This window comes from Artemia franciscana, chromosome 1 (assembly GCF_032884065.1).
Source record: "Artemia franciscana chromosome 1, ASM3288406v1, whole genome shotgun sequence".
Classification (NCBI taxonomy): Eukaryota; Metazoa; Arthropoda; class Branchiopoda; order Anostraca; family Artemiidae; genus Artemia; species Artemia franciscana.
The window spans coordinates 63549247-63571846 of NC_088863.1; the positions used below are offsets into that span (position 1 = coordinate 63549247).

Genomic DNA, 22600 nt, shown 5'->3' on the forward strand with positions numbered 1-22600 from the left:
ATTCATGAATAAGCTACAAATGACAATTCCTCTCGCCAGATACTTTCTTAATGAGGTTTCAAACATTGGTTTAATATGGACTATAGTTTGTTCTTTACTAGGTTACAGATTTCAGTGTAACCATAATGGAAGGTAAAGTAAAGGCTCATGAGACTATAAAAAAAATTAATGAAGGTTTTATGTTAACGACAAGCTGTTGGCTAGAATTTAGAACAAAGGTGAAATATATTTCTTAATTAACGAGTTTATTTTTACTTAGACCCGAGGAGACTAAAAGGGGCAAAATCTTTGGAGTTTTATTTGGAATCAAATAAAAACTTTTTTAGACCACTGTCACCTGATAGTTTCTGCAACTAGAATTTCTTTTTTTTTTAATTTCTGCAACTAGATTTGAGAAAAAGTCAATGCGAAAGTACCTACAGTAATCTTTGATAAATAAAATATTGCTAGATATAAGAAAATGGGTTTCTGGTGCCCCGCCGCGATTCATCATTGTCTTGATCTCTACTTAAAAATCCACAACAACAAAAAAAATATATTGAAATTTTAAACTTTCTTGGTTTCTACTTAAAAATCTCCCCCAAAAATATAGAAAGGGTAAAGATTTCATATCTTTAAATAGCTATAAATCCAATGTATACAATTGAAAATTGCTGTCTTCCCACGCCCGACAATTCTTTTCTTTAAATTTGAGTTAATTTTAGAGTAATTGAATTAATGCAATTTTTTAACGGAGATTCTAGAAGATTAAAGTTTATCCTTAATACAAATATTCAAGAAACATGTTTGACTTCTATTTCTACTGGCCGCCAATTCAACCCTTAGCTGTAAACAGTTCCATATTTGGCTCTGTTTTGCTTTCCATACGTTCCGCACCAACAGCCAAGAAGGACCTCTAAATTAGGCGGTCAATTGGAATCTATTTCCGTCTTCACCTCCGGAGGATAGATATAGAGACCGGAACGTTGGAATTTTCTAGCAGTGTGTGTTCGGATTCTCAATCGCTTAGAGGTTTTTTTGTCTTAGGTGTGTACTGGAAAGTGTTAATTTTGGATATTGTGCATGGAAGCTCTGGATATAAAATCATTGCTTAGACTGTACCAAGATAAACTAAGCAAAATATTATTTATTAGTAATGATAAAAAACCAATGATATAGAACTATTTTTATTTGGTAAATTGATAAATCCTCTGAATGAATAGTTTTCGTATGTGAATAATTTGATCAAAGCTGTATCCAGGAGAGAGTAGAGGGTATTTGAACCCCTCCCCCCAGAAATGTTTGTCCAACTCGTAAGAAGTTCACAAAATTGAGTATAAACAAATTTTAATACGTTTTTTAAGCTGTTTTTATAAAAAAAAGAGAAAAAATCCTTTTGTATTCGCTCCCCCTCCACCCGAAAAAAAAATCCTGGATACGGCCCTGAGTTTTATATAAACACAGAACTATAGGCCCTATTAAAAAAGATTAATACAAAAATTCATTAAATTTGGGAATATTTCTTCTCCAAAGAAATACTAAAATCATTTAAGTATCATATTTCGTTCGATGTCATTTGATACAATTCTTTGATTTTAAATCTTAAGTCTAAAACTAAATTTGATTAATTAACTTCCACCTTGTGTAAAAAGCAAAAAGTTTGAAGTGGGGGCACGATCTGCTGAATTATGCAACTCTGGAATTGTGCCAGCAGCTTTAAAAACTGTTGATATTCTAACAATGAAGAATTTTAGGATCTGATTTTCTGAATTATTTTAGTTTGCAATAATTTGATATATTTTTTGTGACTGGCGTAAGGAAACACCATAAAATTCCGAAAACAACTTTTAAAAATCCTAAATTACTTATATCCAGGGCCATAGCCAGGATTTTTGGGGATATTCTTTTAGGGAAAAGGTTACAAAATAAACTTTGAAAACGTATAGAAAAAGTTATATACATTTTTGTTACGTTTTTGACAGTCAGACATAAATATCGGGGGGTAAAGCCCCCTACCCCCTGAATATATCCCTGCTTTTATCATTCTTAAGAGTGCTTTGCTTTACCCCTCCCCCTCCCCTAATGTGCTAGCAAAATTTATATGTTTTTCATTTCTGTTTCTGTTTCTTCATTTCTTGGACGTTGGATTTTCGCCGTTAAATATATTCAAACACAAGAGTGACGTAAACAAGGGACTGAAAATTGCGCGGGAAATATTTAATTTGTGCTTTATATTTACACATTAGGTATATTTACGCAGCCTCGTTCCCCATTTTCTTAGCCTAAAATAACTGGGTAATTGGCTGATATTGTCTTGGGGTAATCCTCTAAAATTTACTAGAGTTTCGTCATTTTTTGACGTTCTACGAAATGTAGCGCGTAATTGTAATTTTTTAGTGAGACTTATTATTTATTCAATTACACCATATAGCTTAAAAAAGAAAGTAAACAGGATTGGTTTTGATTCTGATGATTCGAACAGAAATATAAAGTTCTTTGCACAGGTACAAATAATTTTCATTTTTGGAAATTTTGCCAATTTTTTAAATAGGGTTTATATTTTACACAAACCCTGGACCCCTACCTGTAACAGTGGCGTCATTTTGTCAAAATAATGGGTCGGGGGGTAAAGTTAGAGCAAATTTTTATTAAAACAAGTAAAACTGACAGTGAAAACCGAAAAATGAACTATGTAGTGCCAAAAAGGTACTATATAGTACTATGAAAATACTATAAAGGAACTTTATAGTAATATGAAAATAAATATATACTAAACAAATCCGTATCTGTGGATGCTTGAATTATGCAGGCTTTTCTAAGTTTTGACAAGATTTTGAAGAAAATAAATTTCAGCTGAGAGGGGAAGGGGGCAAGCTGGGGTCTGGAGGGGGGATAAACCGAGTTTTTAGAGTTGCATTTACCTTCCCTTCCCCATAGAAAATTACGCTCCTGCCCTTCTGAAGTTTCTAAAGCATGGTCAACCGACTTTGATAACATTGACTTAACAGGCGAAGACTCTTGATTTATGATTCAATAGTACACTTTTGAGGAACGCTTGTCAAGCTGGTCAAAAAACAATAAATATGACGTCTATATATGACGAATAAATATGATATTTGACGTCGGGTTTAAAGCAACAATTATTATTATTCCAAATCTTATGTGTTAAGATATGTGTTTTTTGTAACGTTGTTACGAGTCAGACAGATATTTCGCCTTTATATGGCCTTAGCAACAGGTTTCAAGAAAAAAAAAACGAAGTCTATTCGATTACATAAACGTAAGTAAAAGTTGATGATAAGTTTCGCAATTTGAGTTAACTATTTCAACACAGGTCTTTAAATATGCAAAGCTATCCACTTATATTTGCTTTGTTTTTGTTTTTTTTGTTTTTTTCAGAATGGAAAGCAAATATACTATTAAATAAAAATGTCAAAATAAATTATTTTGCATCCGGTTGCATGCAGCTGGGGTCTTAACCGAAGCTATATTGGCTATTTCTTCTGAACCACTCGACCATAACTATTTCTGGATTGCATTTCAGAACTGTTTACCATGACTGGCAAAAATCCTGATCTTTTTTTTGCTGTGACTTAAAATCACGCAAAGCCATAATCAGTATATGCTTCCTTTGACTTGAAAATAAATTGTGAGAAAGAATATAGCCGTATTTTCTAAAATTTGCTGAAAGTGTAAAAAAAACTCTTTACTGATTGAATTAAGTAATAAATTAAAAATTAGATATATCATTAGACTTAGATAAACAAATACCCCAATGTATACATGGTACCTTGCAGAAAGGAATTATTTTTCAAGGTATAAGGAAGAAAATAACCATATTTCATAATACTAATATTTCAAATTAATAAATTTCAAAAAAAGAGAAAAATATTTTTTGTGCTTGAATGGATAGTTATAAATCAATTAAATGAGAAACATTGGTTATCCTGATTTCATCAGGATATTGAAGCATTCAAGAGAAAAAAAAATATTTTGATTTTAAGAGAATTTCTGCTGAAACCAAAAAAGTCATGACAATGCAAAGGGTCAAAGGCAAGGCCGTATCAAGGGGGGAAAGCTCAGGGTTTAACCCCCCGCCGCGAAATTTTGATGAATTTCATATATGTAGCAAAAACACATACTAACGATTTTTAAGGTTTTTTGTAGCCCCTCGCCCTGAAAAAATGCCTCCCCGTTAACGAAAATGAGGGATACATCCTTAAGCAAGGATCTCAGACCTTATTTACATTTTCACATTCCCACATAAAAACGTGGTTTTTGAATTATTATGGCGATAAGCAGAGGGATAATCTGTTTTTATTCAATGCTTTCATTAAAATGATTGCTAGGTAGTATCACTTACCGAGTACAAATTGTTTCAATCCCACCTGGATTGAAACTACTACGTGGAATACTTTACAGTGACAATCCTACATTAATTTGCATTTGCGCTTAGGCATTTTCTTTTTAATAATAATTTTTCTTTTTTCAAAAGTTCCTGTCGATCCGTCAGTTCTAATTACACCATATAGCTTAAAAAAGAAAGTAAACAGGATTGGTTTTGATTCTGATGATTCGAACAGAAATATAAAAAGGGCATACTTTATTAATTCTTGTATGGCTACTTATTCTGAAGATAAGAAATCCTTGCAATCGTTAAATTTATTGCAATTTAAATGTTTAGATTCAATAAGAATAGAAATTTCCTATCTTTTTTTATAATAAGTTGTAATTTATTTATAATTCTGTATTACAATTGAATTTATAATAAAAATACTATACTATTTTTGTATTTATAAAATAAAAAATAAAATCAGTTTCACACTACACATTCCTAATGAGCTCTCAATTCGACAAAAAAGGGTACAGTGACCGTAACACCTCCAGCAATACCAGAACGCTGTGATTGATTTCTGAAATGAAAATGAAAAAAATTCCATGCAATTTTTTTAAGGGTATTCTACCATAGGTTTCTGTTTGTTTGTATCAGTCAGCCTGGTTTGAAGTCCACATATCATCATGCCTAAAATTAATGACGGCATTTAAGACTAATTAAATATTAAGAAAGTTCCCCAGAGTATATCCTTATCTTTTCACCGATGACTATTTACTTATTAGTAGGTGGGAGTGGGGATTTTAGTTGAAAATGAAATAGCTTAGAGATTATTGATGTTTCCCTGGTAGGTTTTAATCCCTTTGTCGTGTATAAAGATGGGTATTAACTTCATAGAAGATAGAGGGGAATGACTGTCATACCTGGGATTCTCTGATATTATGTATAGACGGGTATTTATTTCAGAAAAGGTAGCGGGAGGGACATTTACGAACTGATTAAAAACAGAACGAAAACCTTATTTAGAAATTAAAAAAAATCTTCAAGCAGGTCTGTATCACCAGGCCTTATACAGAGAAGAGTATTCATAGAAGGTAACAGATATCTGTCATGAAGAAAAATAAAAAGCTCACTGTGAGATACATTTTACCAATTTAGTGTTAATATAGGCTTTTCAACTTGCAGTTTTAAAGTTCTGCTTCTGCAACAAAAGTATGATGATAACTGAAAGAAAAACATGGACAATTTTAAGGGCTGGTTTTTTATAGTGTGGCTCTAGAATTGACATCACAAAGTTATTTCACGAGGACTCTAACAGAAAAATGCTTATATTTTTTTTTTATTGTATTAATTATTCCTATTCTCTTCTAGAAACAAAACATAATCCAAGATGTGTGACGATGATGTTGCGGCTTTAGTAGTTGACAATGGTTCTGGCATGTGCAAAGCAGGTTTCGCTGGGGATGACGCCCCACGTGCCGTCTTTCCATCAATAGTCGGCCGTCCTCGCCACCAGGTACTTTAAGTCAATGTAATGCATGTAATGTTTGTTTTGTCACAAACTGAAACGATGTTTTTGAAGGTTTTGCAATAGCTTTGGCAAAATTTTCTAATGGCTTATTCAGAGGCACAGACTTCTCATTACAAACCCTAAAGTTTGGAAGCGAAACCGTTCATGCGTACATATCTTGGATATAATTAAAAACAAATCCTGTTTGCGTCTTTTCAAAAGATCTTCTTTAGCTAATAGACGACTTTGTACTTTGCCGACTGAGCAGCTGACAAAGCCTGAACTAATTTATCTTTTCTTCGAGTTTATAATATTCCTTATTTAAACTCAATACAGTAAGAATCATATCAGCTAAATTGTTGTCTATGGGTCATACCTTGAAATAATTTAATCTGGTTAGATTATTGCAAATTAAATTGTACGTTGTTCATTTTTATATGTGGTGAATAATTATTCTTATTGTTTAGAATCTTTTTTTCCTAAGCTTAACAATGCAAGCTATTCTCAAAAAAGTTTTTACTCGTCCTAATTGAAGTTATGACTATTTTGTTTAAATTTTACACATTAAGTTTATTTAAAAATCAGTCTTATTGACAAAGCCTAATGTTAATTGGAATCCCAAAATGAGAAATTTTTTGCTGCGCTTTACCAGCATTTTAGCTTAAGTCCTGCCCCTGTCATGGTAAGACTTTTTTTTTTTTTAGTTCAATAGTTCGGATGTATCAACTTAAGACATACATTTTGCTACAGTTACGTAATCGAGACTAACATTCATTCATTTGCCTAGTTCTATCTCTGAAATTTGCCCTGGGATGTTTTAAGATGAAAAGAAATTTTTTTAAAAAGAACAAAAAACATGCCAAAATAGGAAACTTTCACTACCTATTATTTTAACAAGATTAAACCATGTTCAAGAAAATGTCTAAGCCATAGCCTAGCTTACTGAATGAACAGTTCAACAATCAATGATTCCAATAATAGACCTATCATGGCCTTCCTATGTAAGTTACAGCTGTAGGCTTGTCGCAAGATTGAATGCCTTACGGGGCCCATGCCCCATAAAAACTAAAACAATCAGGGTGTCTATTCACAAAAGTTTAGGAAGCGGGGTAGTGAGGATTTTGTTTACAATTGTTTTTAAAGAGGATACAAAAAATGTATTTAATCAAACCTAGAGAGGGGTATTTTCTAAAAGATTTTTACAGGAAAGGAATTCAAAAACAATCTTTTTTAAATCTAGGTACACCCCCTCCTCCTAACATCCCTGAAAGCAGATCAAAACCCCATTAACACAAAATTCCAATATTTATTCAGCCACAGTGTAAATTGAATTATCTTAGGCTTAAAAATATAGATATGGCGCAAACATATTTTCTGGCTTCAAAACAATGCTAGAAAAAAATTGTTTTTGCCAGATTTGCTGTTAACCGAGTCTTTGTTTTATGTTCTAATCTTGAAGAAGCATCACAAGTATTGGATAAATCAAACAAAGAAATGAGCGAAAGTTCTGCCCCTCTTAATAGGACATAGCCCTCAGCTTAGATAAGGTCTATATTATTATTGACAAGGAATGATAAGACCCGCTTTTGAAACCATAATCTCTAATAACTTCCTCATTGAACTTCTTGATAATAATTTCCGGATATCGTCGGTGTTAGCCGTATCTGACTAAATTGCTCTCAGATTGACTGTCAGCTGTGATAGAGCAACGAGGTACAGGGAAATCAAAGAGTGATGGAAACCCCTTTGAGGATAGCTCCCCAGATGGTTTCTGGCAATTGTCCTCAAAGGTTTTAAGACCTCAGCAACGAAGCATAATACTTCATTTCATAGCATTACTTTTGGCATTAGTTATTGGGTATAGTTTTGTTGATTCCCAGAAAAAGAGACAACTAAAAAGCCCAGAAGAGATAAAAGGTGCTGAATTAAAGAAATTTTTTTTTTTTTTTTAACACAGTTAATTCCCTTATTAATGAGATCGATATTGTTTACCCTACATTCTTGGCACTGATTGGACAACAGCAAATCTTCTAAGAATCCTTGGTTAAACATAAACAAGTAAAAATTGCAATAACACAAGGGGTATTATTTCGAAGGCGTCCGGGAGGGGATGTGTATGCTGAAATATATAAACTGTTCAGGTGGCATAACAGTGGTTACAGTGATAAGAACCTCATATATGGAAGGCAAATTATAGGAGAAATAGTGACGAGGGCTGCCATTAAATGTCTTTGAAGATAGAGGCCTCTTGGGTATATGCTCTTTCAATGAATTGTGACTTTCCCGTTTCTTCTTATAAATACACTCCCAAAAAATGTTCTTGTCACTTCTTACAAATTAAGTCCCCTTGTCTTTTATACGTAAAAATGATGTTTTTAAGTAATATAGCTAATAATATAGTTAAACCAAATTATAATTGAATTAACTAATTTTTTCGCAGGGTGTCATGGTTGGAATGGGTCAAAAAGACAGCTATGTAGGAGATGAAGCACAAAGCAAAAGAGGTATTCTTACATTGAAATATCCCATCGAACACGGTATCATCACCAACTGGGATGACATGGAAAAGATTTGGCATCATACATTCTATAATGAACTCCGTGTTGCACCAGAGGAGCACCCCATCCTCTTAACTGAAGCTCCACTCAACCCAAAGGCTAACCGAGAAAAAATGACCCAGGTAAATATCAAACAAAAACCTAGATTTTCTTTTGTTACTTTTTAAATGATAAAACCCTGAACGGAAGCATCAACTCTTGAATTATTTGATATGATAGCTCCCCATCTTTTTAAGTTTTTTTTCTTGAGAGGAAGCTGTGGTGTACAAAAATATCTATTGAAAGATAGCAGACCCAGTGTTCAGTTAATTTGAGATTATAAAAGATCAGCCTACCTTTTCAATTGTAAACATTTTTAGTCCCCACGACCTAAATACTTAGATCTGAATGGACGGTCTTGCCAAAACTTGTTGAGCTTGGATAAGAGATCTGATAAATTCTAGAAAAACCAATAGTTACTTTCCCAGACACCTATATTCAGTTTTAATGAAACTTGCATTATTTAACGTAGGAATTTTGTCTTTTCGATTAAATGTAGTAGAATTTTCTTTTTTAAAGCTCGGGAAAATATAGTCCCTAAATACCTGGTAGGAAAATGCTAAAATTTGGAACAAACAAAATAACATTTTAGCAATTTTGCAGCTTCGACAGTTCCTCGTAGTGCTACCCACTATGACTGAACACCTTTACAGCACAGGTGACATAAAATATCATTGTGTATTCAATCAAATTTCATATTCAAAACACAAATTCTTAATAGCGCTCGAAGGTGGAAAGCCCCCTGGGAAAATTCACTTTTGGGCTCTTTTTCTTTGAGACAGACAGCCGACACTTAGGCTCGGAAAATGATTATAAGATTATAGGTACCACATCCTCATAAAGTTCATTGATGTCATTTTTAACCTATTCAAAGTACAGATACCGCAGGATAATTGAAATTAAGGATTTTCAGAGGATTAATTAACTAGATTTTAGTTCTAGACTGGCAAAGAGCATATAATAGTAAACTGGCGGTACAGAACGATCAAAGTCATGAATTACAGCCTCCCAACTGAAATTTTGAAGAAACGGTCTCCAAACCTTCAACTGAAATATTTCCGTCCAAAAATACATAAATTAAGATTTCATCTTGTGCCTTTAGTAGGGTTTTAGGTTATTTTTTCTCACAAAAGCGATTTATAATTTTGCTTGTTATAACACGAAGTAAAAGAAACAAGTCAGACTTGTACTTGAAAAGATTAGCTTTATTATTGGACATATTCTTGCTAAATAATACAAAGCATGCATATAACGGAGGGAATGGGTGCGATCACCTATTCCAAACACATTTTGATAAGAATCGCCGCGATATTTTTTCTAAAATTAAATTTAAAAAACAAGTTTTTCTAACTGCAAGTAAGGAGTGACATTAAAACTTAAACGAAAAGAAATTGTTTCGCATATGAAGGGTGTTGTCCTCTCCTCAACGCCTCGCTCTTTACGCTAAAGTTTGACTCTATGTTATAACTCTACTTTTTAAAACAGTAAAAAACTTTACTGTTTATCATTACTAGCGTAATGAGCGAGGCATTGAGGAGGGGATAACCCCTTTCATATACGGAACAATTTCTGTTCGTTTTAAGTTTTAGTCGCTCCTTACCTGCAGTTAAATAATCTTGTATTTTTTTATTTAATTTTTAAACTTTTTTGGAATTAATGCATGTTTTGATTTTGGCTCACCGCATATGAAATAATTAAAACGAGATTTGCATATTATTATTTTTATTTTTTTTTTGCTAAATAGCTTTCTCATAGTTTTGATCGGACGATTTTGATAAAACAAAGGGGTGGGGGAGGAGGCCTAGTGGCCCTCCAATTTTTGGCTACTTAAAAATGAAACTACAATTTTTTATGTTTTTACGAGCGCTTTTTGTTAATAATAAATATACTGTAGCTTATGAATTAACCTACGTAATGAACTTCTATATTCGCGTATTTTTATTACGTATATGAGGGGGTTCGCCCCCTCGTCAATGCCTCGCTCTTTACGCTAGAGCTTGAATTTTGTCCCAATTCTTTAAGAATGACCCCTGAATCACAAAGGCCATAGAATAAATAGTTGAAATTACTAAAAATGCTTTAGCGTAAAGAGCAAAGTATTTTGGAGGAGACGAACCCCCTTATATACCTAATATTTTCTGTTCGTTTTAAATTTTAATACTGCTCATTACTTCCCGTTGAAACAAAATTTTTGATAAATATGATATGTGTTTTTTTTTTTAAATAATGCTAGAAAATCCTTCGCACCCTTCATGGAAATTCTCTTGCCTCATGATAAATTCCTCCATGGAAAGATCCTCCCACGTAACCCCCGAACCACCCCCACCCCAACCCGAAAAAGTCCCCTGAAAACGTCTGTACACTTCATAATAACCATTACTATATTTAAGCAATAGTCAAAGTTTGTAACTTGCAGCCCCTCCCCCAGGGGCTGTGGGGGATTAAGTCGTCACCAAAAGAAATAGTTATTAGGTTTTCGATTAAGTTGAACAGCATGGCTATATTGAAATTTTGATTCGTTGACTTTGGGAAAAAATTTGCGTGGGAGGGGGCCTAGGTGCCCTCGAATTTCTTGGTCATTTAAAAAGGGCACTAAAACTTTTAATTTCCGTTATAATGAGCCCTAACGTACATTCTAGAGCTACTGGGTCTATACCATCACTCCTGGAAAAAAAACAGCAAATAAACACGCATTCGTGATCTGTCTTCTGGCAAAAAATACAAATTCCACATTTTTGTAGACAGGACCTTGAAACTTTTATAGAAGGGTTCTCTGATACGCTGAATCTGATGGTGTGATGTTCGTTAAGATTCTATGACTTCTTGGGGGAATTTCCTCCTATTTACTAAAATAAGGCAAATTTTCTCTGGCTCGTAACTTTTGATGGGTAAGACTAAACTTGATGAAACTCATATATATCTAAAATCAGCATTAAAGTACAATTCTTTTGATGCAATTATTGGTATCAAAATTCCGTTTTTTAGAGTTTCGGTTGCTATTGAGCCGGGTTGCTCCTTACTACAGTTCGTTACCACGAACTGTTTGATAGAAATAAAGCAATTATTATCTTATCAGATTCACCTCATTATTCGACATATTCTTCCTAAGTAGTACTTCTTTTTATTTTTTTTTTGCGAGAAAAAAAAAAACAACTTTATCAAAATCCCAAACTGAACCCTAAATATAAATTTAAATAGACCTTTATTTAGCTTCAATAAAAAAAAACGCACGTTTTTCAACTGGAAGTAACGAGCAATATTAAAACTTAAAACTAACAAGTATTATTATGTATATTAGGGGGTTCGTCCCTCCTCAATGCCTCACTCTTTACGCTAAAGTATTTTTAGTAATTTCAAAGGACCTATTTATTCTAATTAACCTGCTTTTGTGATTTAGGGGTCATTCTTAATGAATTGGAGCAAATTCGAACTTTAATGTAAAGGGCGAGATATTGATGAGGGGGTCAGCTCCCTCATATACGTAATAAGGATATACAAACATAGAAGCTCCTTATGTAAGTTAATTTATACGTTACGTATATTAGATTAATAATAAAATTTTCGTAAATAAATGAAATATTCTAGTGGGATTTTAAAGTAACCAAACAACTAGAAGGCAGTTAGGTCCCCTCTCCCACTCCTTTTTTCCTCAAAATCGTCCATCAAAATTTTAAGAAAGCCATTTAACCAAAAAAAGTAAAATTAATATACAAATTCTGTTTTAATTATTAATGTATGGTGAGCAAAAATCAAAACCTGCGTTAATTCAAAAATGTCCAGAAATTCAATAAAAAACAAGTTTTTTTTAGCTGAAAGTAAGGAGCGATATTAAAACTTTAAACGAGCAGAAATTATTTTGTATACGAAAGGGATGTCCCCCTCCTCAAGACCCCGCTCCTTACGGTCCGTGTATATGAACACGCATTTGTGATCTTTCTTCTGACAAAAAACACAAAACTCCACATTCTTGCAGATACGAGCTTGAACCTCTACAGTAGGGTTTTCTGATACGTTCAATCTGAAGGTGTTGCAGTTTTCTTGTTATAGCTATAGTTTGTTACACTCATTCAGTGTCTTACTTTCGTCAAAATCCTGAGAGTCGGGGGAGGGGGCGGGGAGTTGGAGCCAATTTTCCAAAATCAAGTAAAATGACACTGAAAACTGAAAAATTAGTCATAAATTACAATAGATGCAAAGATATACTAGAGAAAACTGACCTGCTTCTCTGGATACCTAAATTATGCAGGCTTATCTTAGTTCTGACAAGATTTTTTGCAGAAACAAATTTCAGCTGGAAGGGTGAACTGAGGCCTGGGGAGACAAACTTGGGTCTATAAGGGGCAATTTCTCCCCCTCCTCCCGCCCCGTAGCAAATTATGTCCCTGCACTTATTGTTTGTAACAGTTAACAGAAATGTTATCTCTTTATAGTACTTCCTCCCATATAAAATCACATTAAATCATATATTTTTCTAAATATATTTTTTAATTAATGATATCGTTTTGTTTTGGAATGAATATACTCTTTAATTTTTAGAACATTTTTTTGTACAATTGTCTCTTGTATCTATGCTTATGTTTGTACAATTATTCCATATACTTGACACAAAAAGGAAAAGAAAACACTCTATTTTGCAAAAATAAAATTGTGCATAATTCATGCGTATTATAGTTTAGAACATACTCTGAATAAGTACGTTTCTTTTTTTAGATTATGTTTGAGACATTCAACAGCCCAGCTATGTATGTTGCTATTCAAGCTGTACTCTCGCTCTATGCTTCTGGTCGTACCACTGGTATCGTCCTTGATTCTGGAGATGGTGTCTCCCACACCGTACCCATCTATGAAGGCAAGAATCAGAATTTTTCTATTTAACTAAAATATAAAACATATCCAGGGCGCACTAAAAGTTACCAAGTGGTACAAATAAATATTTAACAAATTTTAGCTTTTTTTCATTTTTGGATACACCTTTAAAATGAATTACTAGGAAACAGCCCTCAACTTTGGATGTAGATGGTGCAGGACCAGAAATCTATAATGACTCGCTGGACAGCCAAACATGCGTGATAAAATTTTAAGGCAATTTTCAAGATAAAATTTGTTAAAGCCAAAAAATGACATTTTCCAGAAAAGCCACTGCACAACCCTTTACAAAGGGGGCATGAGCAATACCCCCAAACCAACCCCTCAATATATTCATTTGGGGAAAATGGAGACTGTATGAGGAGCGTAAATACGTTTTAATTTATTTACAATACTATTCCAGCTCAGAGTGTTTGGTAAAATACACGTATTTCCATAGGTAAGAAATTTTAAAGTACAATTTGAAATCCTTAATATATATATATATATCTATATATATAAAAATAAGTTGTCTGTGTGTGTGTGTATGCGTTTCGAGTGACGTCATGTTTGTGTGTCGACTGACGTCATGTTTGTCGACTGACGTCATTATAAGGATTGAGCTGTATGCGTCATGGAGTTGTTTGTCGACTGACGTCATGTTTGTCAACTGATGAAATTACATACCGGGACACAAATGACGACCAGGATACAGGGAATATAAATGACGACCGGGAACCTCAAAGAGTAATTACAGACTGGGACACCCGGACACAAATCACGACAGGGACACAGGGAATATTAATGACGACCGGGACACAGGAACACAACTACAACGGGGACGCCGGGGGCACAGGCGGGATATATAAATGACGACCGGGACACAAGGATTGTTCGAATAGAAATTACAGACCGGGACACCGGGACACAAATGACGACCGGGACACCGGGACATAGGGAATATAAATGACGACCGGGACACTCAAAGAGAAGTTACAAACTGGGACACCGGGACACAAATGACGACCGAGACACAGGGAATATAAATGACGACCGGGACACAGGGACAAATCATTAGAATAATGAGGCATAGAACTGAATACGGATTGTTTTTCCCATGGACAATTATATGTTGCATATTCAAGAGTCAGTAAACCTGACAATCTATTTATATGCACAGACAATGGGACAGCGAAAAATGTTGTATATTCGCATATTCGCATGTTTTACGTAGTAAAAAACATATATATATATATATATATATATATATATATATATATATATATATATATATATATATATATATATATATATATATATATATATATATATATATATATATATATATCTCTATTTACAGGTGGGACACAGGGACACACCTACAATGGCACGTAACTAATATGGCGAGTAACGACTTACGCGCGCGGGGGGGCTTGGGGGGGCGCAAAGCGCCCCACCAACTAGGTGTTGGGGTGGCGTGAAGCGCCACCCCAACAGCTAGTATATATATATATATATATATATATATATATATATATATATATATATATATATATATATATATATATATATATATATATATATATATATATATATATTATTGTCCCTTTGAAATGTCAATCAAATTAGAGCTCAAACTTATATTTACAAGTTTACTTTAACGATGATTACCCCAAAGTGTTTACGAAGAAGAAAAGTGATGAAATATGGCCAAAAATTTAATTTCATTTATTATAACAACAACAATAGAATCTCTTTTCATTGCTATACACTAGAAGATAAACAATAACGTTATTTTTATCGACAAAAAAAAATATACTATGTTGAACAAGGCTACATTTGTCTCTTTCTTAGTGCTGAAAATAATAATCATTTTTTATTTTCATTTCAATCGGAAATAGAATGCAAATTTTAGTAAAACTAGTATAATTATAACATCTTAATCCCCCAATTTATGCATTATAACAATGAAAGTTGCCTATATACAAATGTGGCACTCACATTGCGTTCATAATTGTCTATACTAAATGGCTCAGTTTTATGTCAGTTTAACCTCTCACATGTAGATAAAATTTAATATAGAGCACAAGTTCACAAAGATTTGCTCTGCAAGATTCCATAACATCCTAACAAAACAAAAAAATCAGCTTCATCTAGTCCCGGCAGGCTTGTCCACTGTTGGCTTACTTACAAATTAACCATTTTCATTTCAGGTTATGCCCTTCCCCATGCCATTCTCCGTCTCGACTTGGCTGGTCGTGACTTGACTGACTACTTGATGAAAATTTTGACTGAACGTGGCTACTCATTTACCACCACTGCCGAGCGTGAAATTGTCAGAGATATCAAAGAGAAACTGTGCTATGTAGCCCTTGACTTCGAACAGGAAATGGCAACTGCAGCTGCCTCCACTTCATTAGAAAAATCCTATGAACTTCCCGACGGCCAGGTAAACAAGTTTTACTTTATTCTGAAATTGTTCCCATTAGTATCAAGTATCAAGTATCAAGGATGAGGTTCTTCTCCAGAAATGGTTGAGTATTAATATAAGAACAATCATGATATTAATTTCACAAAGTCCTGAAGTTCTCTAGAACTTCAAGAAAGCCATCTTAATTGGTGAACAGGCTTGTCTTAATTGAGGATGAGCGGTAATAATCAATCTTCATATTTGGCAGTAATGTTAATAAAAGTGAATAGCGCTGATATTTATAAAGTAGAAACGTTTCATTTTTCGTATCTTCGTATTTGCACGAACAGAAACAAAATCAAAATAGGCTAAGTATAAATCTTCTAAGCATCAAAATATTGTTGTTACTTTATAACCCTTCTTTTTAAAGAGCCTTAATTGCTCTTAGTTGGAGTATTTGTTTGTTCATAATTGACCAATAATGATGATATGTCCTTCATTTATAATGAATAGTGCTATCGAGGTTAAAAGCACTAATAACGCTAAAGACGCACCCCATTCCATATTAGCATTTGAGAAATACCCTGTTACATATTTGGAATCGCAGCCCTCTGATGATCTTCTTATATCTACTGATAAGAAGACTAATAGTGAACAAGAAAGTGTGGTCCCTTTTAATGGGGTTATACAAAAATCAAGTTAGCGTTATCTTTATCCTATATGATTTATGTCTATGCTTCCTAAGGTCATCCTTATGACTCTTATTACACCATTAAGCTAAGGTGTAGCATCCTTATGACCCTTCTCGCACCATTAAGCTAAGGTGTAGCATCCTTATGACACTTATTACACCATTAAGCTAAGGTGTAGCCTCCTTATGAAACATACTACACCTTTAAGCTAAGGTTTTGCCATCCTTATGACACTTATTACACCATTAAGCTAAGGTGTAGCCTCCTTATGAAACATACTACACCTTTAAGCTAAGGTTTTGCCATCCTTATGACACTTATTACACTATTAAGCTAAGGTGTAGCATCCTTCTGACTCTTCTCGCACCATTAAGCTAAGGTGTAGCATCCTTATGACACTTATTACACCATTAAGCTAAGGTGTAGCCTCCTTATGAAACATACTACACCTTTAAGCTAAGGTTTTGCCATCCTTATAACTCTTATTACACCATTAAGCTAAGGTGTAGCATCCTTATGAAACTTACTACACCTTTAAGCTAAGGTTTTGCCATCCTTATGACACTTATTACACCATTAAGCTAAGGTGTAACATCCTTCTGACCCTTGAAACTCCATTAATACGGGGACTTTCTTCGACTAAAGATCAAATGTGTTTAATGCTCTCTTTAAAGAGATGGTGAGTTTGTCATCTGAAACATCGAAACATATCCTATTTATGGGCAAATTAAGCAAGATTTTCCTTTTCTAGGTCATCACTATTGGTAATGAGCGTTTCCGTTGCCCAGAAGCCCTTTTCCAACCATCTTTCTTGGGTATGGAGTCATGTGGCATTCATGAGACGGTCTACAACTCCATCATGAAATGTGATGTTGACATCAGGAAAGACTTGTATGCCAATACTGTTCTTTCAGGTAAGCATTAAGGCTTGTTTTTTCATTAAAATTACTTTTAAAATAATAATCAAAAATAAACATGTGGCTAATTAAAATTGGGCGACAACTTGTCCCTTGCTACTTGTCCCTGTAAAAACATTCAGCAACTGAAACGTCTACTCGATGCCCTATGCATCAGCAGTGGCTCAGGAGGATCTTTATCCTTTTTTCTCTTTTTTTTTAAATTAAAAATAAAGGCATAAAATACAAAAAACAACGGGTGTCCCAAGATTAAATAAAAAATACATTAAAAAACATAGAACAATATAGTGAAAGTCCAAATGCTTAGGAGTCCCCAAGCGTCTTTTTAAGACCCTAACTGCAAAAATGCAAAATTTATGGAAATGTGTGTGTATTTATAACTTTCGTTTCAGTTCTTTTTCGTTTTTTGCCCGGGATCATTTTGTCGAGGCGAAGGTCAGACCATTTTGGAAAGGGTCCCAACCAAACAAACATAACGAGTCGCAATACAGTTTTTATAAAAGACAAAGAGATAGGAGAGCAACTAAGCTCCCCTCCACACCTTTTATTTTTCTTTATAATCTATCAAATTTTTTTAAGACTCGATAACTCAGCCGAGCAACCAGGAAGATCAATAACCAGCAATATAAACATAAGTTAACCAAAAAAGTAACCAACCAATTGAAGATAAGTTCTATTGATAGTAAGTCCATCTAAATTCGATATTGGATTTTCTATTATGACTATCTAAGAAAAAAACTGAGTGCTCCTGTTGGTCGGCCACCGACAAAAAGATATCAAAACACAGCCATTCATTAAACAAATCTTTAATTCAACTTTAATTCAAATCTACTTTAATTCAAAGTATTTCAGTCTCTACAAATATACAGCTTTAGTAAAAATTTCAAGTTAGGAAAAAAAGATAGCCACTTCTAGCTAAAGAAAACCAATAAACTAATTGTAAAATAAAAAAAATTGATTAACAAGTTCATAGAAATTCAATATTGATCGAGAAACGGACACACAGAAAAAAAAGATAAAATAGGACAGGTGAACAATAAATAACTAAAACAAGGGGAGGTCATCGTGGGAAGGTAAGCAGCATTTACCTGCTAATGCCTTAAAAGGGTAGTGAAGCTTCCTTGGTAATGTTCAATGGGGGCAAAGGCTGGGGATTAATTTAGATTTCTGAAGAGGACAATAGGTAGTAATCCAATAAATTGGAAAAAGTAATAATTAATAGTAATAATAAAGTAAAAAAGCGACAATCGATTCGGTAAGTATATACCAATACTGCCAAAGGACAAAATGCTTCTGGTCTACTTTTCTGTACTGTGCCTGGTCTTAAGATGTGATTTGAGCTCCAAAACCAATTATCAGTAATGGTGATTACCACCTTTATCCCCTGTTACCACCTTTATCACCCGTTACCGCCTTTATCACCTGTTACCACCTTTATCCAAAGAATGAAATATACCAAAAACTAGAGTGGGTTCCAGAGACTAATTATCAGTGATTAAAAATAGTGAATTATAATGACAAATTCTACCTCTTATATGCATACAATAAACAAAATATATTAAAACATTAATTCTTTCTGTACTTATAAAACAAAAATTAACCAAATCATTTTTTTTTGTTATTTGAAAGGCATGAACAAAATTAATCGATAATCATTGCTAATGACAGTTTTCTTTTGGACAGCACCCATAGAATCTAAAATACTTATAATATGTAAAATGAGCTACCATTTAATCCATTCTCCATATATAGCAAAACGAATTCCTCATAATTATGTTTTCCTTATGTCTTACGACAAAAATAATAAAAAAACACTGAATCATAGTTAATAGTAAATTGGCTAGAGAACGCAGCCATAATGCTTTCACGTCTTTAGTTGTTTAATTCCGTACAAGATTTATGCATTTTGTCTTAAATTCTTAAGACTGTAAGAAAATTATTTAATACCATTTATTCAAACTATTTATTGGTATATTTCTATTCCATTGTCTCTATGGTTGCTGGTCACCAACAAGCAATAAACCATTTTATAAAACCTTTAAATAATAATAATATCATAGAAATTCAACATTGAAAATTCTTCATTTGTTTTATGTCTAGGAAAGAAAAGTGACTAACCCCGCCATGAATTACGTTTAAAGTTGAAGCTAGGATTTATAACCTATTAGAGGCTCTAAAGCAGCCTCTAATCGAAATGTTTATTATATAAGTAATTATAAAGAGCTTATTATATAAGTATAAGCAAAATATTTTTAAGCTTATTACTTAATAATGAATCTCGTTCATTATTAATTGCAGCTCCAATGGTGGTGGATTTTAAAACAACATAAAAAGCGAAACAATTTTAAAAGCATAACAAAAACAACTGTATTAATATTTAAATACCCATTTGGTAGGGAATAAAATTTCTTATAGTTTTTTATATATGCCATAAGTCAAGTATTTAAATTTGTGTTCGCAAATTAGTTCCGAAGTTCACCGCTGTATGTGCTGTTATGAGCAGCGCATTTAACGAACTAGGAAACGAACACAGAACCCAATCGTATTGATAGCATTTCATTCTGCTGCAACGTACTTCGTTGGTGAGAAAATTGACATTCTTAATCGTGAAATATTAAACAAATAAGAAACAAAATTAACACTATAAATTGAATATTTAAATTGAATTTGTGCTTCGACATAACTTGCAAATGAAAAACTTAGGCCCCTTACGAGGATCAAAACCTGCATCCCGACAAAATTTGGAACCTCCAACTTTCAACCAGTTCAACTTTAGGTCAAAGAAAAAATCAATCTTTTTCGTTTGATGAAAAAAAATGTAAATTTTATTTAATTCGATTCACTTCGCTTTTACATAGAATAGTATATTCACAATCGGTTTGATGAAAAAATTTAAATATTATGCAATTCGATTCACTTCACTTTTATATAAAGTGAAAATCAAAACGATCAAACAATCGGTTTGAAGAAGCTGGACTTCCGTTTTGAAAAATAATGGTCTTAAAAATCAGTTTCTTCGGGATTTTTCGAACCCCCTTCTTCTACTTGAATTCATCCAAACCTCCTCATGATAGCTAATCTTGGTCGAACTTATTCTTATGACTCTTAAGTTACAAGTAAATTACAACGTAACAATGAAACTGCAAAAAATTCTCCCAAACAAAATTCCGTAATCATTTACCGTCAAGGCCGTCTCTTTACGAGAAAGTGTTATTTTTCCAATAAGAATGCAGATTATGTATTTTTCGAAGAAAATGCCAAGAAAATACTGTTTGCAGGGGAGAGGGGATATTGAGTAAGGGGTTGAATGCCTCCCTTCTTCTCTAATTATAGGTCCTCTGATACTGACCAACATGAATAATAAAGCTGTGTGTACTCTTATCTGGATACGGAGTTACAAATCAGTTTTTAAGTTTACTTTTCTACAGATTAAGCTCCATCAAGGATAAGAATTGAAGTCCTCTTCTCCACTTCTCCAAACCAAATTCTGGGTCAAAACGCAGTTTAATAGAACTGATGTCTAGGTTGCTCTCAAAACTGTTTCTAGTACGAAAGTACAAACCTTAAAATAATCAAAAAGGTAATAAAGAAATATTTATGAACAATTTTTTTTTTCTAGGTGGCACCACAATGTACCCAGGTATTGCTGACAGAATGCAGAAAGAAATTACCGCTCTTGCCCCATCTACCATCAAGATTAAGATCATTGCCCCACCTGAGCGTAAATACTCCGTTTGGATCGGTGGCTCTATCTTGGCTTCTCTTTCTACCTTCCAACAGATGTGGATCTCCAAACAGGAATACGACGAATCCGGACCAGGGATTGTTCACCGCAAATGCTTCTAAACGTCTTTTTATTTATTTTATCCTTTACTTTTACGCTTTCTCCATCAAAAGCTTAATCAGTGAAGTGAGATCCGGACTCTATTCAAAAATGGAATTAATATTTTAGTGGCTATTTTCAGTTGTCTAAGAGGATTGGAAGCTGCGTTGACATAGTCGCCAGATGTAGCTAAGTGGGAGTATTAGAGCACCATACGCCCATTTTGGACACGGTGCATAGTCAATGCTGTTTCTATTCAACTTTGATTTTTTTCTGTTTTTGTTTTTGTATGTTGAGTGAAATTGATTTTGGACATAAGACACACTGCCGAATAAGAAATGAATGAGCTAATGATGAAACTAACCATTATTTATTTGGAATTAAAAATCTCCGTAATAAAAGTTTCTCTAGCAATGCATTTTGTCTATATCAGATGTAATAACTTGGTAATTTCTACTTAAAGAGTCCTGATTTGGCACTTGAAGATAGACACAGTGTTACAAACCATAATTTTTACAAGTCATAACAAGAGAAGGGCTTAGATAGGTCTCAAGCCCCACAATTGCCTAGATTTATTTTAATACCAAAGACAGTGACAATGTAATCTGACTGTTCGAATTGGTTGAGTGGATGCTTACACACACATAAATGCCTTAGCAATATATTGAATTCACTTTTTAATGAGAAAAAAAAACTATGTTCAGTTATTGATAGTAACAGGCCCCCGAATTAATAAAAAGGTTAATAATCGGGAAATTGCAATTCTAAAAACGTATGATACTAAACACGTTAAGATGAAAAGCGTGGTCAAATATAACAATTCAGTTCTCCTTGCTACGTTGAACGTGGCAAGATCGCAAAAATGTGGTAGTACCTGGAAGAATTTTTGGTAGTAAGTGGAAACAACATAATTTGCTTTCATCAAGACATTAATGGTGATTAAAAAATCCGAAAAAAAAACTACCAAAAGCTCAAAGGAGTCAATTTGGATTCCAGGTGCTCTGTCTCGGAATAAGAAGCTTTTCAGACCGGAAAATTCAGAAAATCCAGGTTTTTAAATATGAATAAGCCTCAGAAAGGTAGGTGCGAGGGCAAAAATTTTTGTATTTTATGTCCTTGGACTTTAAAGGTATTTGATTCTGAATCACTCAAGAGCTTTCCCCTTCATGAAATTCTCGAAATGGAAATTAAGCTAAAACAAAACTAAAACGACCAAAAGTTCCTGTTTCACAGTTTATGCAACGTACAGCGTACAGCTAACGCATGATATTTCCCTATATTTGTGGAATTTTGAAAAGATAACGCAAACAGAGCAATTTAAGATTTTTGTAAAGCATATACATAATACACTTTAATAACTTTCTTTTACAACAGAGAATGAAGTAGTTTAGTCTGTTAGGATGGTTAATTCGGTACTTGCTGATTTAAATTTTGTGTAAAAATCAGAAGTGAAAGTATTTGGACAGTGTTGGGATTATAAAGTAGCCTCAGATA

At 33.6% G+C, this 22600-nt stretch overlaps 1 protein-coding gene across 1 annotated transcript; it reads left to right on the top strand.

Annotated features, from left to right (window-relative positions):
• Nucleotides 1–888: 888 nt before the first annotated feature.
• LOC136032700 (actin, muscle) lies at nucleotides 889–21522 on the top strand. Its single transcript, XM_065713008.1, has 7 exons — nucleotides 889–1026; nucleotides 5684–5828; nucleotides 8263–8502; nucleotides 13130–13268; nucleotides 15478–15713; nucleotides 17118–17280; nucleotides 20903–21522. The coding sequence occupies exons 2-7, from the start codon at nucleotides 5703–5705 to the stop codon at nucleotides 21127–21129; spliced, it is 1131 nt and encodes a 376-aa protein (XP_065569080.1). The 5' UTR covers nucleotides 889–1026; nucleotides 5684–5702; the 3' UTR covers nucleotides 21130–21522.
• The last annotated feature ends 1078 nt before the right edge of the window (nucleotides 21523–22600 follow it).

What these genes read in the sequence shown, in the direction of transcription:
- LOC136032700 (XM_065713008.1), top strand. Translation starts at nt 5,703, where the DNA reads ATGTGTGACGATGATGTTGCGGCTTTAGTAGTTGACAATGGTTCTGGC. An exon ending in CACCGTACCCATCTATGAAG is followed by an intron (nt 13,269 to 15,477) that starts GCAAGAATCAGA and finishes TTTTCATTTCAG; the next exon opens with GTTATGCCCTTCCCCATGCC. An exon ending in TGCCAATACTGTTCTTTCAG is followed by an intron (nt 17,281 to 20,902) that starts GTAAGCATTAAG and finishes TTTTTTTTCTAG; the next exon opens with GTGGCACCACAATGTACCCA.